Source organism: Pongo pygmaeus, chromosome 2, assembly GCF_028885625.2.
Source record: "Pongo pygmaeus isolate AG05252 chromosome 2, NHGRI_mPonPyg2-v2.0_pri, whole genome shotgun sequence".
NCBI lineage: Eukaryota > Metazoa > Chordata > Mammalia > Primates > Hominidae > Pongo > Pongo pygmaeus.
In genome coordinates this window covers 41,698,794-41,712,399 of record NC_085930.1, presented here as the reverse complement: position 1 = coordinate 41,712,399, position 13,606 = coordinate 41,698,794, and the positions used below count along the sequence as shown (strand labels likewise).

Here is a 13,606-nt window from a genome sequence, read left to right as displayed (position 1 = left end):
CCTAAAATTTAAAATAGCCAAGTCATCATTTTGTAAAAAATGCTGCAATGTACCTATACAACCAGTTAATATTTCAGAACTCTGTTAGCATTTTCTAGTTCTTGTAAATTTAAATTGGCAGACGTGTTTTTGAATCAGTAAATGCTTTTGTTTGACTGGCATAGTTACTGGCATCACGTTTATGCAGAATACTTGGCTATACGGAGACAACTGAGTGTGCCTACCAAGTTTTACAAAATATTTGGATATATGCCTTTGACGTTAACCTTCTAGTTTAATTATTAGCAGTTTCCTAAACTGTGTATGTTTATTTAATAAACAACTTTTTAAACTTTCTAAATATAACTCTAGAGAATTAAAGAAAGCAAGAACGCTCTCCCTGTTCTATGGAGTGAACGTAGAAAACCGAAGCCAAGCTGGAATGTTCATTTACAGTAATAACCGTTTGATCAAAATGCATGAAAAAGTGGGCTCACAGTTGAAACTGAAGTCCTTGTAAGTATGTTTTTGCTTTCAGAGATATAAGCAGAGAAAGGGATGTTACAGTAAGATTCTGTCTGTGAAGTGAGATGAGTGACTAATCACAATGGGAGCAAGTGTCATAGTCTCTGTTCACCCTTCCTGTCGAAGTGCAGGCATTAATCTGCCTCATTTATAGTATCAGTGAATCTGCATGCATGCTCTAAGGAAAAAGCACACTTTGGGAAATTTTTTTGAATGCATTTATTGAACAACTTGATGTGGGGCCATTCCTTGTGCCACCTCTTTGGCGTAAATTTTTAATGCTTTACCAATTTAAAAATAATACAAGCATATTAAATACATTTTAGAAGAGAAGGAAAAGAAAAATCCATAGTCTTGTAAAGCAACCCTACATGTGTGAGTTCATGCCAGTTAGCTTCATGATCATATGTTATTGAAACTCTCTAGCCTATTTGGATTTTAGGGTAATACATTCTTGTGCTTTCCCAATGGTCTGAAACTTCTCAAGCTGCTTTCATCAATGATGTAGAGTCCTGAAGAGACACACAGAAAAGGACAGGGTCAGACAAGGTAATCCTGACCAACAGAATGGGTCAGGGAGCATTTACTATCTTGCTTCCTCACTCTCAAGGAATTAGTAATTCATTCATTGTTTATTTAACAAGCACCTATAGTGCAGCATTGTATGCCAGGCACTATACTAAGCTCTGCTGATAAATGCTCCTTTTGCTAAGGAATGTATAGTCCAGTGAAAAGGACAAGCATATAAATGCATATTTTTTATATTGTATGAAAATAACAAGAATGATCTTATAAAACCTAGATTATGACTGGGCACGGTGGCTCATGCCTGTAATCCCAGCACTTTGGGAGGCCGAGGTGGGCAGATCATGAGGTCAGGAGATCAAGACCATCCTGGCTAGCACGGTGAAACCGCATCTCTACTAGAAATACAGAAAATTAGCCAGGTGTGGTGGCAGGCACCTGTGGTCTCAGCTACTCGGGAGGCTGAGGCAGGAGAATGGCATGAACCCGGGAGGCAGAGCTTGCAGTGAGCCGAGATTGTGCCACTGCACTCCAGCCTGGGTGACAGAGCAAGACTCTGTCTCAAAAAATAAATAAATAAATAAAACCTAGATTAGCTGGATTTCTTGCTTAAATCCCAGTGCACTCAGAATAGAACTGCTTGCCATGGGCTTCCAGTTATCTGGCCTCTGATTGGCTGTGGGTCCTCACCCCCTACTAATACCCTACCCTCTCTGCATTTCCTGTTTCTCAGACCTCCTAAGCTCACTTCTGCATTGAGACCTTGGGACATGCCATTTCCTCGGCCTTGAATCTTCTGTTCTCAGATTTTCTTACTGCTGGCCCTAACATGCCATTCAGCCATGAGCCTGAAGTATTCTCCACAGGAAGGTCTTCCTTGACTGTCTAATTAAAACTGGTCCATTCCCTTCCCCACCACCTGTCACTCTTCACATATCACAGCACCTGCATTATGTTCCTCACCCCACTTATCACCATCTGAAATGATCTTGTATATTTATCTGTTTATTAGCTTCATGCCTGCCACCCTTCTATAAAAGAGAAACTTCAAAGCCAGGGGGAACCTGTATTTCTGGTTCTCACCATATTCTTAGTCCCTGGAACAGGGCTGGGTGCTGAGCTTGAATGAATGAATGAATGTTATGTTAGAGGTGAGCATCCAGTGCAAAAAGAGCATTTAGGAGGGGCAGTAAAGCAAACGGGAGAAGTCAATTTAGGCCTTCTAGAAGAATGAAGCCCAAATTTAGACTTAGAGAATGAATAGTGAAAGGAAAGCAAAGTGGAAGAGTGAAGTGGTAACAAAACACGATAGGCAGGGACCCCAAATTGTGAGGCTTTGATACATGTGCCGTGCAAAAGGCAGTGGGGAGCCCTAAAGGCTTAAGACAATTGTATGCTCTTTGCCAAAGCAGGTTATGTCACCAACCAGATTTACAGTGAGATCCTCATGGATAAGCCAACTCTGTGATTCCTTCGTAGAATTCACTGAGCACCCCAAGGACCTCTGCAATGAAGAGGAGAAATCCAATCTGATAGATGAAATGCAGAGAAAGAAAGGGGTTCTCTGGCCACTGTCATTTAGAAGAGTATGCCACTTTATTGCAGTAAGGCACCATGATTTTTAATGTCAAAAGGCCTTGCCTTCCCACCCACCCTCACTCTCCATGTAAGGCGATAGGTTTGTAAAACGAGTCATATTAACTCAGTAACATTGTGCTAAAGTGATTTTTTTTATTATGGGACCAAACATGTTGGGATCACCACAGACTTATGATAACATAATTAGCTAACTTGTTAAACTTTGACATGGTCCAGATCAACAGAATGAATTTATTTTTGAAAAAAAAAATGATTTCAAATGACCAGAATATATTTGATTTTTTTCTTTAGCCAAATTTTCAAAATTTAAATATGCATATATTTTCTCAGACTTGGTGCAGGCGTGGTTGGAATTGTTAATATACCCTTGGAGGTCATGGAACCGTCCCATAATAAACAGGAATTTCTCAATGTCCAGGAGTATAATCATCTACTAAAAGTCATGGGACAGTACTTGGTCCAGTACTGTAAGGACACCGGCATCAGTGAGTATTCAATAGTCATAGTAGGAGATACTTACAGAGGGATTACTTTCTGTGATTTCTTTAAGCTGACATGATTATCGGAATTCAGATTACCAGCAACTGAAAACTCTGAAAGGGAGCTCCTGCTTTAAAAACAGGAGTGAGAAGGGAGGAGTGAGAAGGGAGCCCATTTCAGAATCTTTCCCAGACTATCGTGAAAAACAAAGCAGCAGATTAGAAATTGCAAGGGAATGGCAATCAGAGAACAGAGTGAGGTGGCAGCTGATCATGGAGGAAGGAAGCGGAAGATTGCTCCAAATAGACTGAGAAACCCTGCTGCACTGGACTCCACTGTGTGAGAGCACATAGTCCCATGCAGACCTTAGTAGCTCTTATAATGTTGTTATGTCATACCATGGAGTAAAAACTACTGACCCTGAGTAATTGTAGATATGTTAAACTTTTTTTTTTTTTTTGAGATGGAGTCTTGTTCTGTTGCTCAGGCTGGAGTACAGTGATGCAATCTCGGCTCACTGCAACCTCTACCTCCCTGGTTCAAGCAATTCTCTGCCTCAGCCTCCCGAGTGGCTGGGATTACAGGCACCTGCCTCCACGCCCGGCTAATTTTTGTATTTTTAGTAGAGACAGAGTTTTACCATCTTGGCCAGGCTGGTCTTGAACTCCTGACTTCGTGATCCACCCTCCTCAGCCTCCCAAAGTTTTGGGATTACAGGCCTGAGCCACCACACCTGGGCAGATATGTTAAACTTTGTTTTGCATAGTTAAAAATTCTTGAGTATGTTAATTCCAGAAAGATTTCAATTAAAAATTTCTAAAATAAAGACATCTGGAAACTTAAAAAGATAAACTTTAGTTATCTGAAAAATGTGATTTATTTAGATCACCTCACTCCCCAGAGACACCTGAACAATGAATTGATGTGCTGTGTATTAATTAAACTTCTTTTTGTTTTTCAACTATATTTTAGAATCAAGGTGTACTTGTGCAAGGTTGTTACAGAGGTATATTTTGTGATGCTGAGGTTTGGGATATGACTAAACTTGTCACCCTGGTATTGAGCATAGTACCCAACAGGTAGTTTTTCAGCCCTTGTCTCCCTTCCTCTCCTCTTTTATATTCCTCAGTGTCTATTGTTTCCATCTTTATGTTCATGTTTACCCAGTGTTTAGCTCCCACTTATAAGTGAGAATATGTGGTATTTGGTTTTCTTTTTCTGCATTAGTTTGCTTAAGATAATGGCCTCTAGCTGCATCCATGTTGCTGCAAAGGACAGTTTCATTCTTTTTTATGGCTATGTAGTATTCCATGGCATATGTGTGCCACATTTTCTTTATCCAGTCCACTGTTGATGGACACCTGGGTTGATTCCGTGTCTTTGCTATTGGAAATAACACTATAATGAACATACATGTGGGTGCATGTGTCCTTTCGGTAGAACGACTGAGTTTCCTTTGAGTATATACCCAGTAACAGGATTGCTGGGTTGAATGGTAGTTGAAATCTTAGTTTTTAAAGAAATCTCCAGACTGGTTTCCATAGTGACTAGACGAATTTACATTCCCACCAACATTGTGTAAGTGTCCCTTTCCCTCCACAGCCTGACCAACATTTTTTTTTTTTTTTTTTACTTTATAACAAAAGCCATTCTGACTGGTGTGAAATGGTATTTCATTGTGGTTTTGATTTGCATTTCTCTGGTGATTTGTGATGTGGACCGTTTTTTTCATGTTTGTTGGCTGCATGTATGTCTTCTTCTGAGAAGTATCTGTTCGTGATCTTTGCTCACTTTTTAATGGGGTTATCTTTTGCTTGTTGATTTCTTTAAGTTCCTTATAGATTCTGGGTATTAGACCTTTGTCAGAGGAATAGTTTGTGAATATTTTCTCCCATTCTATAGGCTGTCTGTAAATAAACTTACTTTTAAGTTAGGCGGACATAGGGCTCCATTTATGTCAGGAAATAGGATATCATGTATTCAATGATTTGGATGAAGTATGTGTAATTCATGTACATTAAAAATATGTCTCTACCCTTGAGTCAACTTAAAATCTTCACTTGAAGTTGCAATTTTAGAATATTTTCTTTTCATTTGTATCCATCCTGCCGTACCTAAAACTTTCTCACCAGCAAAACAGAGAAAAGCATAGGAACTCAGTGGGAAATTATGAAAGGGGGAATGAAGTTGAGGGGACAGATTTCCTGCTGAAGCTGAGTTTTCATGTCATGGTCTAAAACATACTCAGAGTGTGTTCTGTGCACTAGTATTATCAACATCACCTGGAACTTGTTAGAAATGCAGAATCCCAGGCCCCACCTGAGACCCACTGAATTAAAATCTACATTTTTACAAGATCTCCAGGTGATTTATATTCACAATCAAATTTGAGAAGCACTGCTCTGAAGAGTATACCTATGTAATTTTTCCTGGGATAGGCGTATCTTTTTTCACATGTATTTTTTTTTCAGAGACATGTATGAAGTTATGCTAAACATGAGAATCATTACATTGTTTGGCAGGGTTTGCTTAAAGCTGTAGAAAGCATGTAAGGTGTAAATATCAACATAAACATAGTGAAGTTTAAGTCAAACATCTACTCTCTGGTCTTTAACTGCCAGTATGACATGATACAAAAGGAAAACATTAAGCATTTGAAAATCATGAACCTCCCCATACTCCTTTTGTCTTCGCTGTAATCCCTTCCTTGTCTTCATCCTTAGAATAAGGAATTAAGTCTTCAGAAAGAGGTAGGCATTAGATTTAAAGGTCATAAAAATTATTTCCATCTAGGTCACAGTTAGGAGAGTCATACTCAGTCTTCTTTGTGGGTGGAGCACTCTCGAAGCCCCTTTGCTTGGTGTGTGGGTACCCTCCCAACAGTTGTACTCCCAAGTACAGGGTATCATTTGCTAGCCCTCACTCCTTACCTAATTCCCTGTCCTTATCGAATTGTTTCTCACCTTCTACCTAATTGTTTTATCTACCTGTTTCTTAACCTTTTCAACAGATATAATAGGGTTTGAAATAAATGTATTTGTATTTTTATTATTGTTTGATGACATATTGTTTTCACAATTCCATAATTATCTATGAATTGATAGAGGGCTAGAGGATACTGTCACAAAAGATGTTCCTCTAGAAGGAAGGTAGAGAGTAGAGGAAGGATAGCAGGCGTGTGTATTTGTTCATATATTTCACTTCATCCTCAAACTTCATTATCAAACTAAATCAAGTAATCAAGGTCAGAATTGGTAGTTTCAGTAATTTGTAAGGAGATTGACCTTCAAGGTCTTTGATCATTAACTCCCACAGGAATAACCAAAGTTACGTAATATTTGACTATCTGAAAACCGGTATTACAGGGCACACGGTTTTAATGAAAAGTATTTAAGTAGATTTTTTTGCCTTGTAAATAAAAGATGCAGTCTTAATATTTGCTGAAAGTCTGATGTGTTTTTAGGGAAAATTGTGTCCTTGTAAAAATCGAATCAGCAAAAAGAGAAATGGAGAGGTAATGACTTTGTGTCATTTATCAAATCTACATTTACTTTTGGCCCAGCTGATGCTAAGAATCTCAGAAATATTTTCCTTGTCTCTAAGTCTGACCTCACCTCACTGTCTGCTACTATGTTTTCTGAAGCTTTATACATCCTTACAATAAAATAGAAATATTAATCATCAGCTTTGGGGAGTAGAGAGAGAAGGAGAAATAAAAAGTGGGGAGAAACAAATGAAATTTGGGTTTGAACAGGAGCAATTATGAAAAATTTATTATTAAACTTTTCCAAAATGGATCAGAATTGAGCTGATGTTTCCCAGAAGAATTCAAATCATAGTTCTTCAGTTGGCAAAGAGGGTAAAATTCATTTAGCCTAGTCACCTTTAATCCGCTCACTCTCACTGCCATTTTAAGATTGAATGCAGGCCACCCGTGAAAGGAAAACTGCTCTCTCTTGAGGCAGCCCATGAATTTGCACAACACTATTAAAAGATACATAAATCTTCATATTAAATCCAAATCCATATCTCATGGGTTCTTTCATTCAACAGTGCTAGGCACAAGTGTTCTAGGACCAACAAATCAGACATGGTCTGTCTTCTCTGAGAACTTACAGTCTAGGGTGGTGCTATGGTCTGAATGTTTATGTCTCCCCTGCAAATTCGTGTGTTGAAAGTCTGATCCCCAGGATGATGGTATTAGCAACTGGGACTTTATGGGGGTGATGAGGTCATGAGAGCAGAGCCTTCATGATTGGCATTAGTGTATTTATAAAGGAGGTCCAAGAGAGACCCCTCATCCCCTTCTCCATGTGATGTTCAAGTGAGAGACAGCCATCTAAGAACCAGGAAGCAAGCCCTCACCAGACTCAGAATCTGGCAGTGCCTTGATCTCGGACTTCCCAGTCTCCAGAACTGTGAGAAATAAATGTGTTATTTGTAAGCCACTTAGTCTATAGTATTTTGTTATAAGCAACCGAATGGACTAAGACACAGGCTAACACGATTTGACAATTAGGAATAGGATTAGTGCCCAACAGAGAAGAATGAAAACTGCAGAAGCCAGTGGCCAGGAGCCCACAGTCTGTAGGCCAGGGAAGGCCTCCCTGAGGAAGTGATATTTCCTAAAGATTGGGGAGGGGTTAGCTGGGTCTACTGAGTTCTTCCTGCTTGGGGCCCAGGAGGATAGGCCTAAAGCTTTTCCAAATGGCAGCCCCCCAGGTATTTGAAGACAAGATTATGTCTCTCTTCAGTCTTTGTTTAATCTTGACTAACACTTCCAAGGTCAAGAATAGTAATTATTCTTCATTTGACATGGTATTAAATATATTTACCATCCTAGCATTATATTTTAAAGTGTATCATCTAGAAACAAAATGTGCCAGATGAAACCTGAACAGCCTTGACTGAAATGGGATCCTCATCTTTCTTTTGAGTTGTTGGAATCTTATTGGTACACCTAATAATATGTGAACTCTCAGTAAACACATTATTGACCCTCAGTGTCCTCCTTACCATTAAAGTTTTTAACAAAAATATTAATATGTGTTCTTGTAAAGCCATACCTCTCTTTTCTTATTTTTTTCAGTAAGTGGTTTTGAGCCGTAGTGTAGAATCATACATTTATCCCTAGTAAAGTTTATCACCTTATTAGGCCTCATTCTTTCAGGTTGTAATGACCTTTTTTTTGGAATCTAATGCTAACTTTTAACTAATGTGTTATATTCCCAGATTTACGTAAAGTCTGGCTAGTATTTTGTCTATGACTTCATGTAAACCCTGTTGCATAGGACAGGAAAATCAGACACCCTGGCCTTATTCCAATGATCTCCACTGAGATAAAAGTGGGTACCTTGGGACATGTTTTCCTGATTATGCTATCACCTAACCCTTGTCAATTACCCAGTTTGTGCATAATTTTGAAAGTGAGAAATAATATTTGTTACATGAATATTTTCTTTAAAACATAGACAATGCTGTAGTACCCGGATATAGCTAGTTGCTCACAACAGAATTTTGTTTTCCATATGATGCAATTTAGTCTGTAAGATCTCAGAAAGGGACTACCAGGAAAATGAATATAACAACTTTGCTAAGGATACACGTCGAGTGAGGAGGCAAATATTAAAAGGTGAGAATATGAGACAAGTTTATTTGAAGATGTAGTCTGACAAACAGTTCATATCTTTTTAATTCAGTTTTTGAAGTTAAGGATTTTATGTATGCACCCTTTTTATTTAAAAATATCAATATTATATTTTATATTATTTTTAAATTTATTATGGTGTTATGGGCTGAATTGTATTCCTTTCAAATTCATAAGTTGAAGCCCTAGCTCCCAGTAGCTCAGGCTGTATTTGGAGATAGGGCCTTTAAGAAATAGTTAATTTAAAATGGAGTCATTCAGGTGGGCCCTAATGCAGTCTGACTAGTGTCCTCATAAGAAGAGGAAATTCAGACACAAAGAGACATACCAGGGATAGGTGCACACAAAGAAAAAACATGTGAGGACACAGGGAGAAGGTGACCATCTGTAAGCAAAGTAGGGAATCCTCAGAAGAAACCAAGCCTGCCAATACCTTGATCTTGGGCTTCCAGCCTCCAGAATAGTGAGAAAATAAATAAACTTCTGTTGTTTAAGCCACCCAGTCTGTGGTATTTTGTCATGGCATCCCTAGCAAACTAATACATTGGGAGATTTCAAAATTAGAATTAAAGAGAATATTATAATGAAACTCTATAAACCCATCAGCCAGCCTCAGTGATCAACTTGTAGGTGAACTGGTTTCATCTGTAGCCCAACTATTCCCCCACAACTGGATTATGAAGGCAGTCTCAGACCCTGTATAATTATATCCCTAAGTATTTTAGCATTCATTTCTTAAAGTAAGTACTGTTTAAAAACCACAGTACAAATATCATTACCTAAAAGTTATTACCTTCTTAATATAATAAAATATCCAGTCTGTTGTTCATATTTCTAATTATTTCCTGTCATAAACTGCAAGGTTCTTTCTCTATCGCTCTCTCACACTCTCTCCCTCTTCCACTCCCCTCCTCTCTGTTCTTCCTTAAGTTTATTTGTAAGGAAACCAGATTGGTTGTCTTATAGTTATCACACAGTCTAGATTTTGCTCACTGCATTACTAGGAGTAGTTCAACAGGTTCTTCCATTCTGTTCATTTTTATTTAAATTGGTAGACTAGCAGCTTGCCCATTCAGATGTGGCTTTTTTGTCAAGATGTTTCATAGGTGGTAGTGTGTTCTTCCATTGGGAGGCTGATTGTCTCTCTTTTAATGATATTAGCAGTTAATGATCAATGCTTAGATTCCTTAGGAGTTCAAAAAATTATATTCTAATTCTATTATGTTTTCTTCATCTGCTCTAATACTTGTATAAGGAAAAACTGTCTTTCATCTACTACTTGGTTACCCTTGTTGGTATTTTTATTGTTTAACAGAAGCAACTGAACTCTATACTGCTAAAAAATTGCTTTGGATAAAAGCTTGATGTGAAAAGAGTAAGAGACAATTAAAAGATTAAAATATGATATAGACATTTTGCCTAATTGATTTACATGACATAAATATATACTCTGTTTAAAATAATTACTTCATGTCAGCTCCCAGCAAATAAGAAGATGGTTCAGGAGTTCATCAAATTGACTGTTGGAAAAAAAAACACATTCTTAGATTTAATTCATTTACATTGCTTTCAGCTGGTAATTGAAATTATTACCATTGACAGCACTTATGCTTCCTTTTCTTTCTGACTGTACCTGTATTATCATGATAATGACATTTTTTACATCTACAATGAAGTTTTTTGCTAAAATATCTCCGAGGATCTCACCCGTGTTGCAAATAAAATACTAAAAAGTTTAGGACCCTTATTCTTTCTGGAATTCAATAAAATTTGATTCTTATAGTTTGATTTTTCCCTGCCACACCAAAGGAAGACCTCAAAACTCTCCTCATCAGCCTGCTTAAGAAGAGTAAGTTATATTTAATGACTCTGAATTTAAAACTGCAATCAGAAACCTAATGTACAATATGAGGACTGTAGGTAATACAGTTATACTGTATATGGGAGTTTACAGTTTGGTAAACAGTTCACTTCCCTGTAATAAAGCAGCTCACAATGCATCTTTGAAGTAACATGCTGAGATTCATCTTTTAAACGTGTACATGTAAACTCTTTGCATTATGGCTTTAAACACAATGGTAAGGAATGTCTTTGAAAATCGTGTTTTAAACACTTGCTTATGAAGTTCACAGTTTGCTAAGTGGTTCATTTCACTATAATAAAGCAGCTCACAATGCATCTTTGAAGTAAAAAAAAAAGTACTGTATATGGGACTTACACTGAGTAGGTTTTAGCTGCTCTTGCTACAAAAACAAGAAAAATGGATAGCTGTGTGAGATGGATATATTAATTTATTTCACTGTAGTAACCCTTTTACTATCTGTATGTATCCTATAACACATGTTGTGTACTTTAAACACACACAATAAAGTTTATTTTAAAATATTCCTCTAATCCATTAAAAATAAAATAATGTAGCCAGAATTAAGCATACATTGTATTAATAAAAATCAAATATGGGTCTTTAGGCCTTTAGGAGCATTAGTTTAGTCAGTAGGCTTCATGTATATCTTGAGTAAGGAGAGTTCTAGTAGAAAGGTAGTCTAACCCAGGTATTGGGGAGATATACAGAGCTGACTAGGCTGTTGCCCACGATAACACAGAATTCCTTAGGAATACACTTTAGATTTGATTTTTATGTCTAGTTTTGATTTCCACATTTTAGAGGGAAACTGCAATGTATCCAAAGGAGAGCAGTGACAATGACTAAATAAAAATATAACCTAAAAAAAGAAGGTCAAATTTATTTCTTCCTGAAGAAAGAACCAGGAGAAACATAATTTTCCCCAGTGTTGTTTTTGAAGATTTGCCATAATGAGGCCTGTAGCCCTCTCCCTTCTAGTCTCCATGCACAGCATCATGTGGTTCCCAACTGGGAGCCAAAATGCCCTAGGGGATCTCAGAGTATACCAGGGAGTCCATGAATTCCTAAGTCTACAAATAATTGTCTAAGATGGCGTTATGCCTCATACATCTATATGCTATAGATTTTCATATGTATAGAGATGTAGTTGTGGGTAGTAAAATATAAAATTACTCAAAGTGTTATTAAATTCATAATTTGTTTATTTTTTGTCATCATATATTTTCTTAGGTTGAGGGTGGGGGTTCTAAAAGTTTCTTGCAGCATACGGAGGTCCTCACACTTCAGAAGGTGGGTAACCAGTGATATGGAACTAGAGAAAATGATGCTACATGGCCATGTCAAATGAGGAAGTTGACATTTGGAGTGAATTGGGCCAGCTGCAGACTACTGGAGTTTTGCAGGGGAGCGTGCTGTGCTTACAGTAGAGTGGAGAAGTGAAAATGTTCTGATAGCAGCTGCCACATAACTTTTGCCACGACTGGATTCATAACATGAGACTAGCACAACCGCACGCCACCGTACCCAGGAGCCAAGAGAAAGGGAAGAAGGACTGTAGCATCTTCACCACCACTGAATATATCTTGCCTTGCTTTTTTTCACTTCAAGTAGACCACCTTGGGAAGTGAAAAACAAGCAGGGATAGCAAATAGGCCTCAATTACCCTTGCACCACACACTAAATCATCATGGCAATTCTTCCTGATAAACGGCAGTTGGCCTCATGGTTCTTCTCAGGAGTGTACCAGGCATCATTACCAACTGATTGGAGTTGACATTATCAATTGAAACCAGTTTGCCATCCCTAATCCAGAGCTTTCATTAAGAACAAAGATGATAAGCGATCCCACCTTGGACCAGAATAGGAAGGGTCTGATGCCTGGCTGTTATATTAGCTTTAAATGAGAGGGGTAATGACAAACAAGACAGTATTCAACAGAGGAGGAAGAGTGATTTAACTGTTCCCTGAGAAAAGGTATGAAATTTCAATCTCAGGAGATCTTTAGAATATAATTATCTATTTAGATGCAGAACCACCTGAAAGTGGGAACTGATTTAACATTCTCCAGGTATACCATTTTTCTGGTGCTTTGAGTTTATAAACTGTTTCAGGCCTCCTTATTTTGATGGAGACCATCAAAGCTTTGCTGTGGTAGTTTACTATTGAATTTGATTGAGTCTCTCCTAGGCTAACTGATTCCCTGAATGTCATTGTATGTTCTATGAACAGATACAAAACTGACATCTAAGAGGATGTTGTATTTCTTTTTTTTTTTTTTTTTTTTTTTGAGACAGAGTCTCACTCTGTTGCCTAGGCTGGAGTGCAGTGGCATGATCTCGGCTCACTGCAACCTCCACCTCCTGGGTTCAAGCAATTCTCCTGCCTCAGCCTCCCAAGTAGCTGGGATTACAGATGCGCGCCATCACACCTGGCTAATTTTTTGTGTTTTAATAGAGATGGAGTTTCACCATGTTGGTCAGGCTGATCTTGAACTCCTGACCTTGAATGATCCGCCCACCTCAGCTTCCCAAAGTGCTGGGATTACAGGCATGAGCCACCGTGCCCCACACATTTCTCTTATTTTTTAGAGGCAAAATATGTGTCACCTGCTCTTGTAGTTACTGGTTTTTGGCAAATTTTCAGTAAATTATTGCAGTATTTCCTTTTTTTTTTTTTTTTTTTTTTTTTTTTTTTGGGCTGGAGTCTCACTCTGTTGCCCAGGCTGGAGTGCAGTGGCGCGATCTCGGCTCACTGCAAGCTCTGCCTCCTGGGTTCACGCCATTCTCCTGCCTCAGCCTCCCAAGTAGCTGGGACTACAGGTGCCCGCCACCATGCCTGGCTAATTTTTTGTATTTTTAGTAGAGATGGGGTTTCACTGTGTTAGCCAGGATGGTCTGGATCTCCTGACCTCGTGATCCGCCTGCCTCGGCCTCCCAAAGTGCTGGGATTACAAGTATTTCCCTTTTTTTTCCCCCCAGGTGCTTGGT

At 38.3% G+C, this 13,606-nt stretch overlaps 1 protein-coding gene across 9 annotated transcripts in view; it reads left to right on the top strand.

Moving 5' to 3' along the window:
• Positions 1–13,606, top strand: part of MORC1 (MORC family CW-type zinc finger 1) — a 169,201-nt gene that overhangs the window by 66,479 nt on the left and 89,116 nt on the right. For 7 of the 9 annotated variants that reach the window (XM_054481556.1, XM_054481553.1, XM_054481554.1 and 4 more), the window contains exons 13-14: positions 352–495; positions 2,959–3,113. In XM_054481556.1, the coding sequence (XP_054337531.1) occupies positions 352–495; positions 2,959–3,113 (299 nt within the window). Of the gene's footprint in view, positions 1–351; positions 496–2,958; positions 3,114–8,650; positions 8,741–13,606 lie in introns of all 9 variants that reach the window. The other 2 variants (XM_054481549.1, XM_054481557.1) reach the window with 1 other exon arrangement.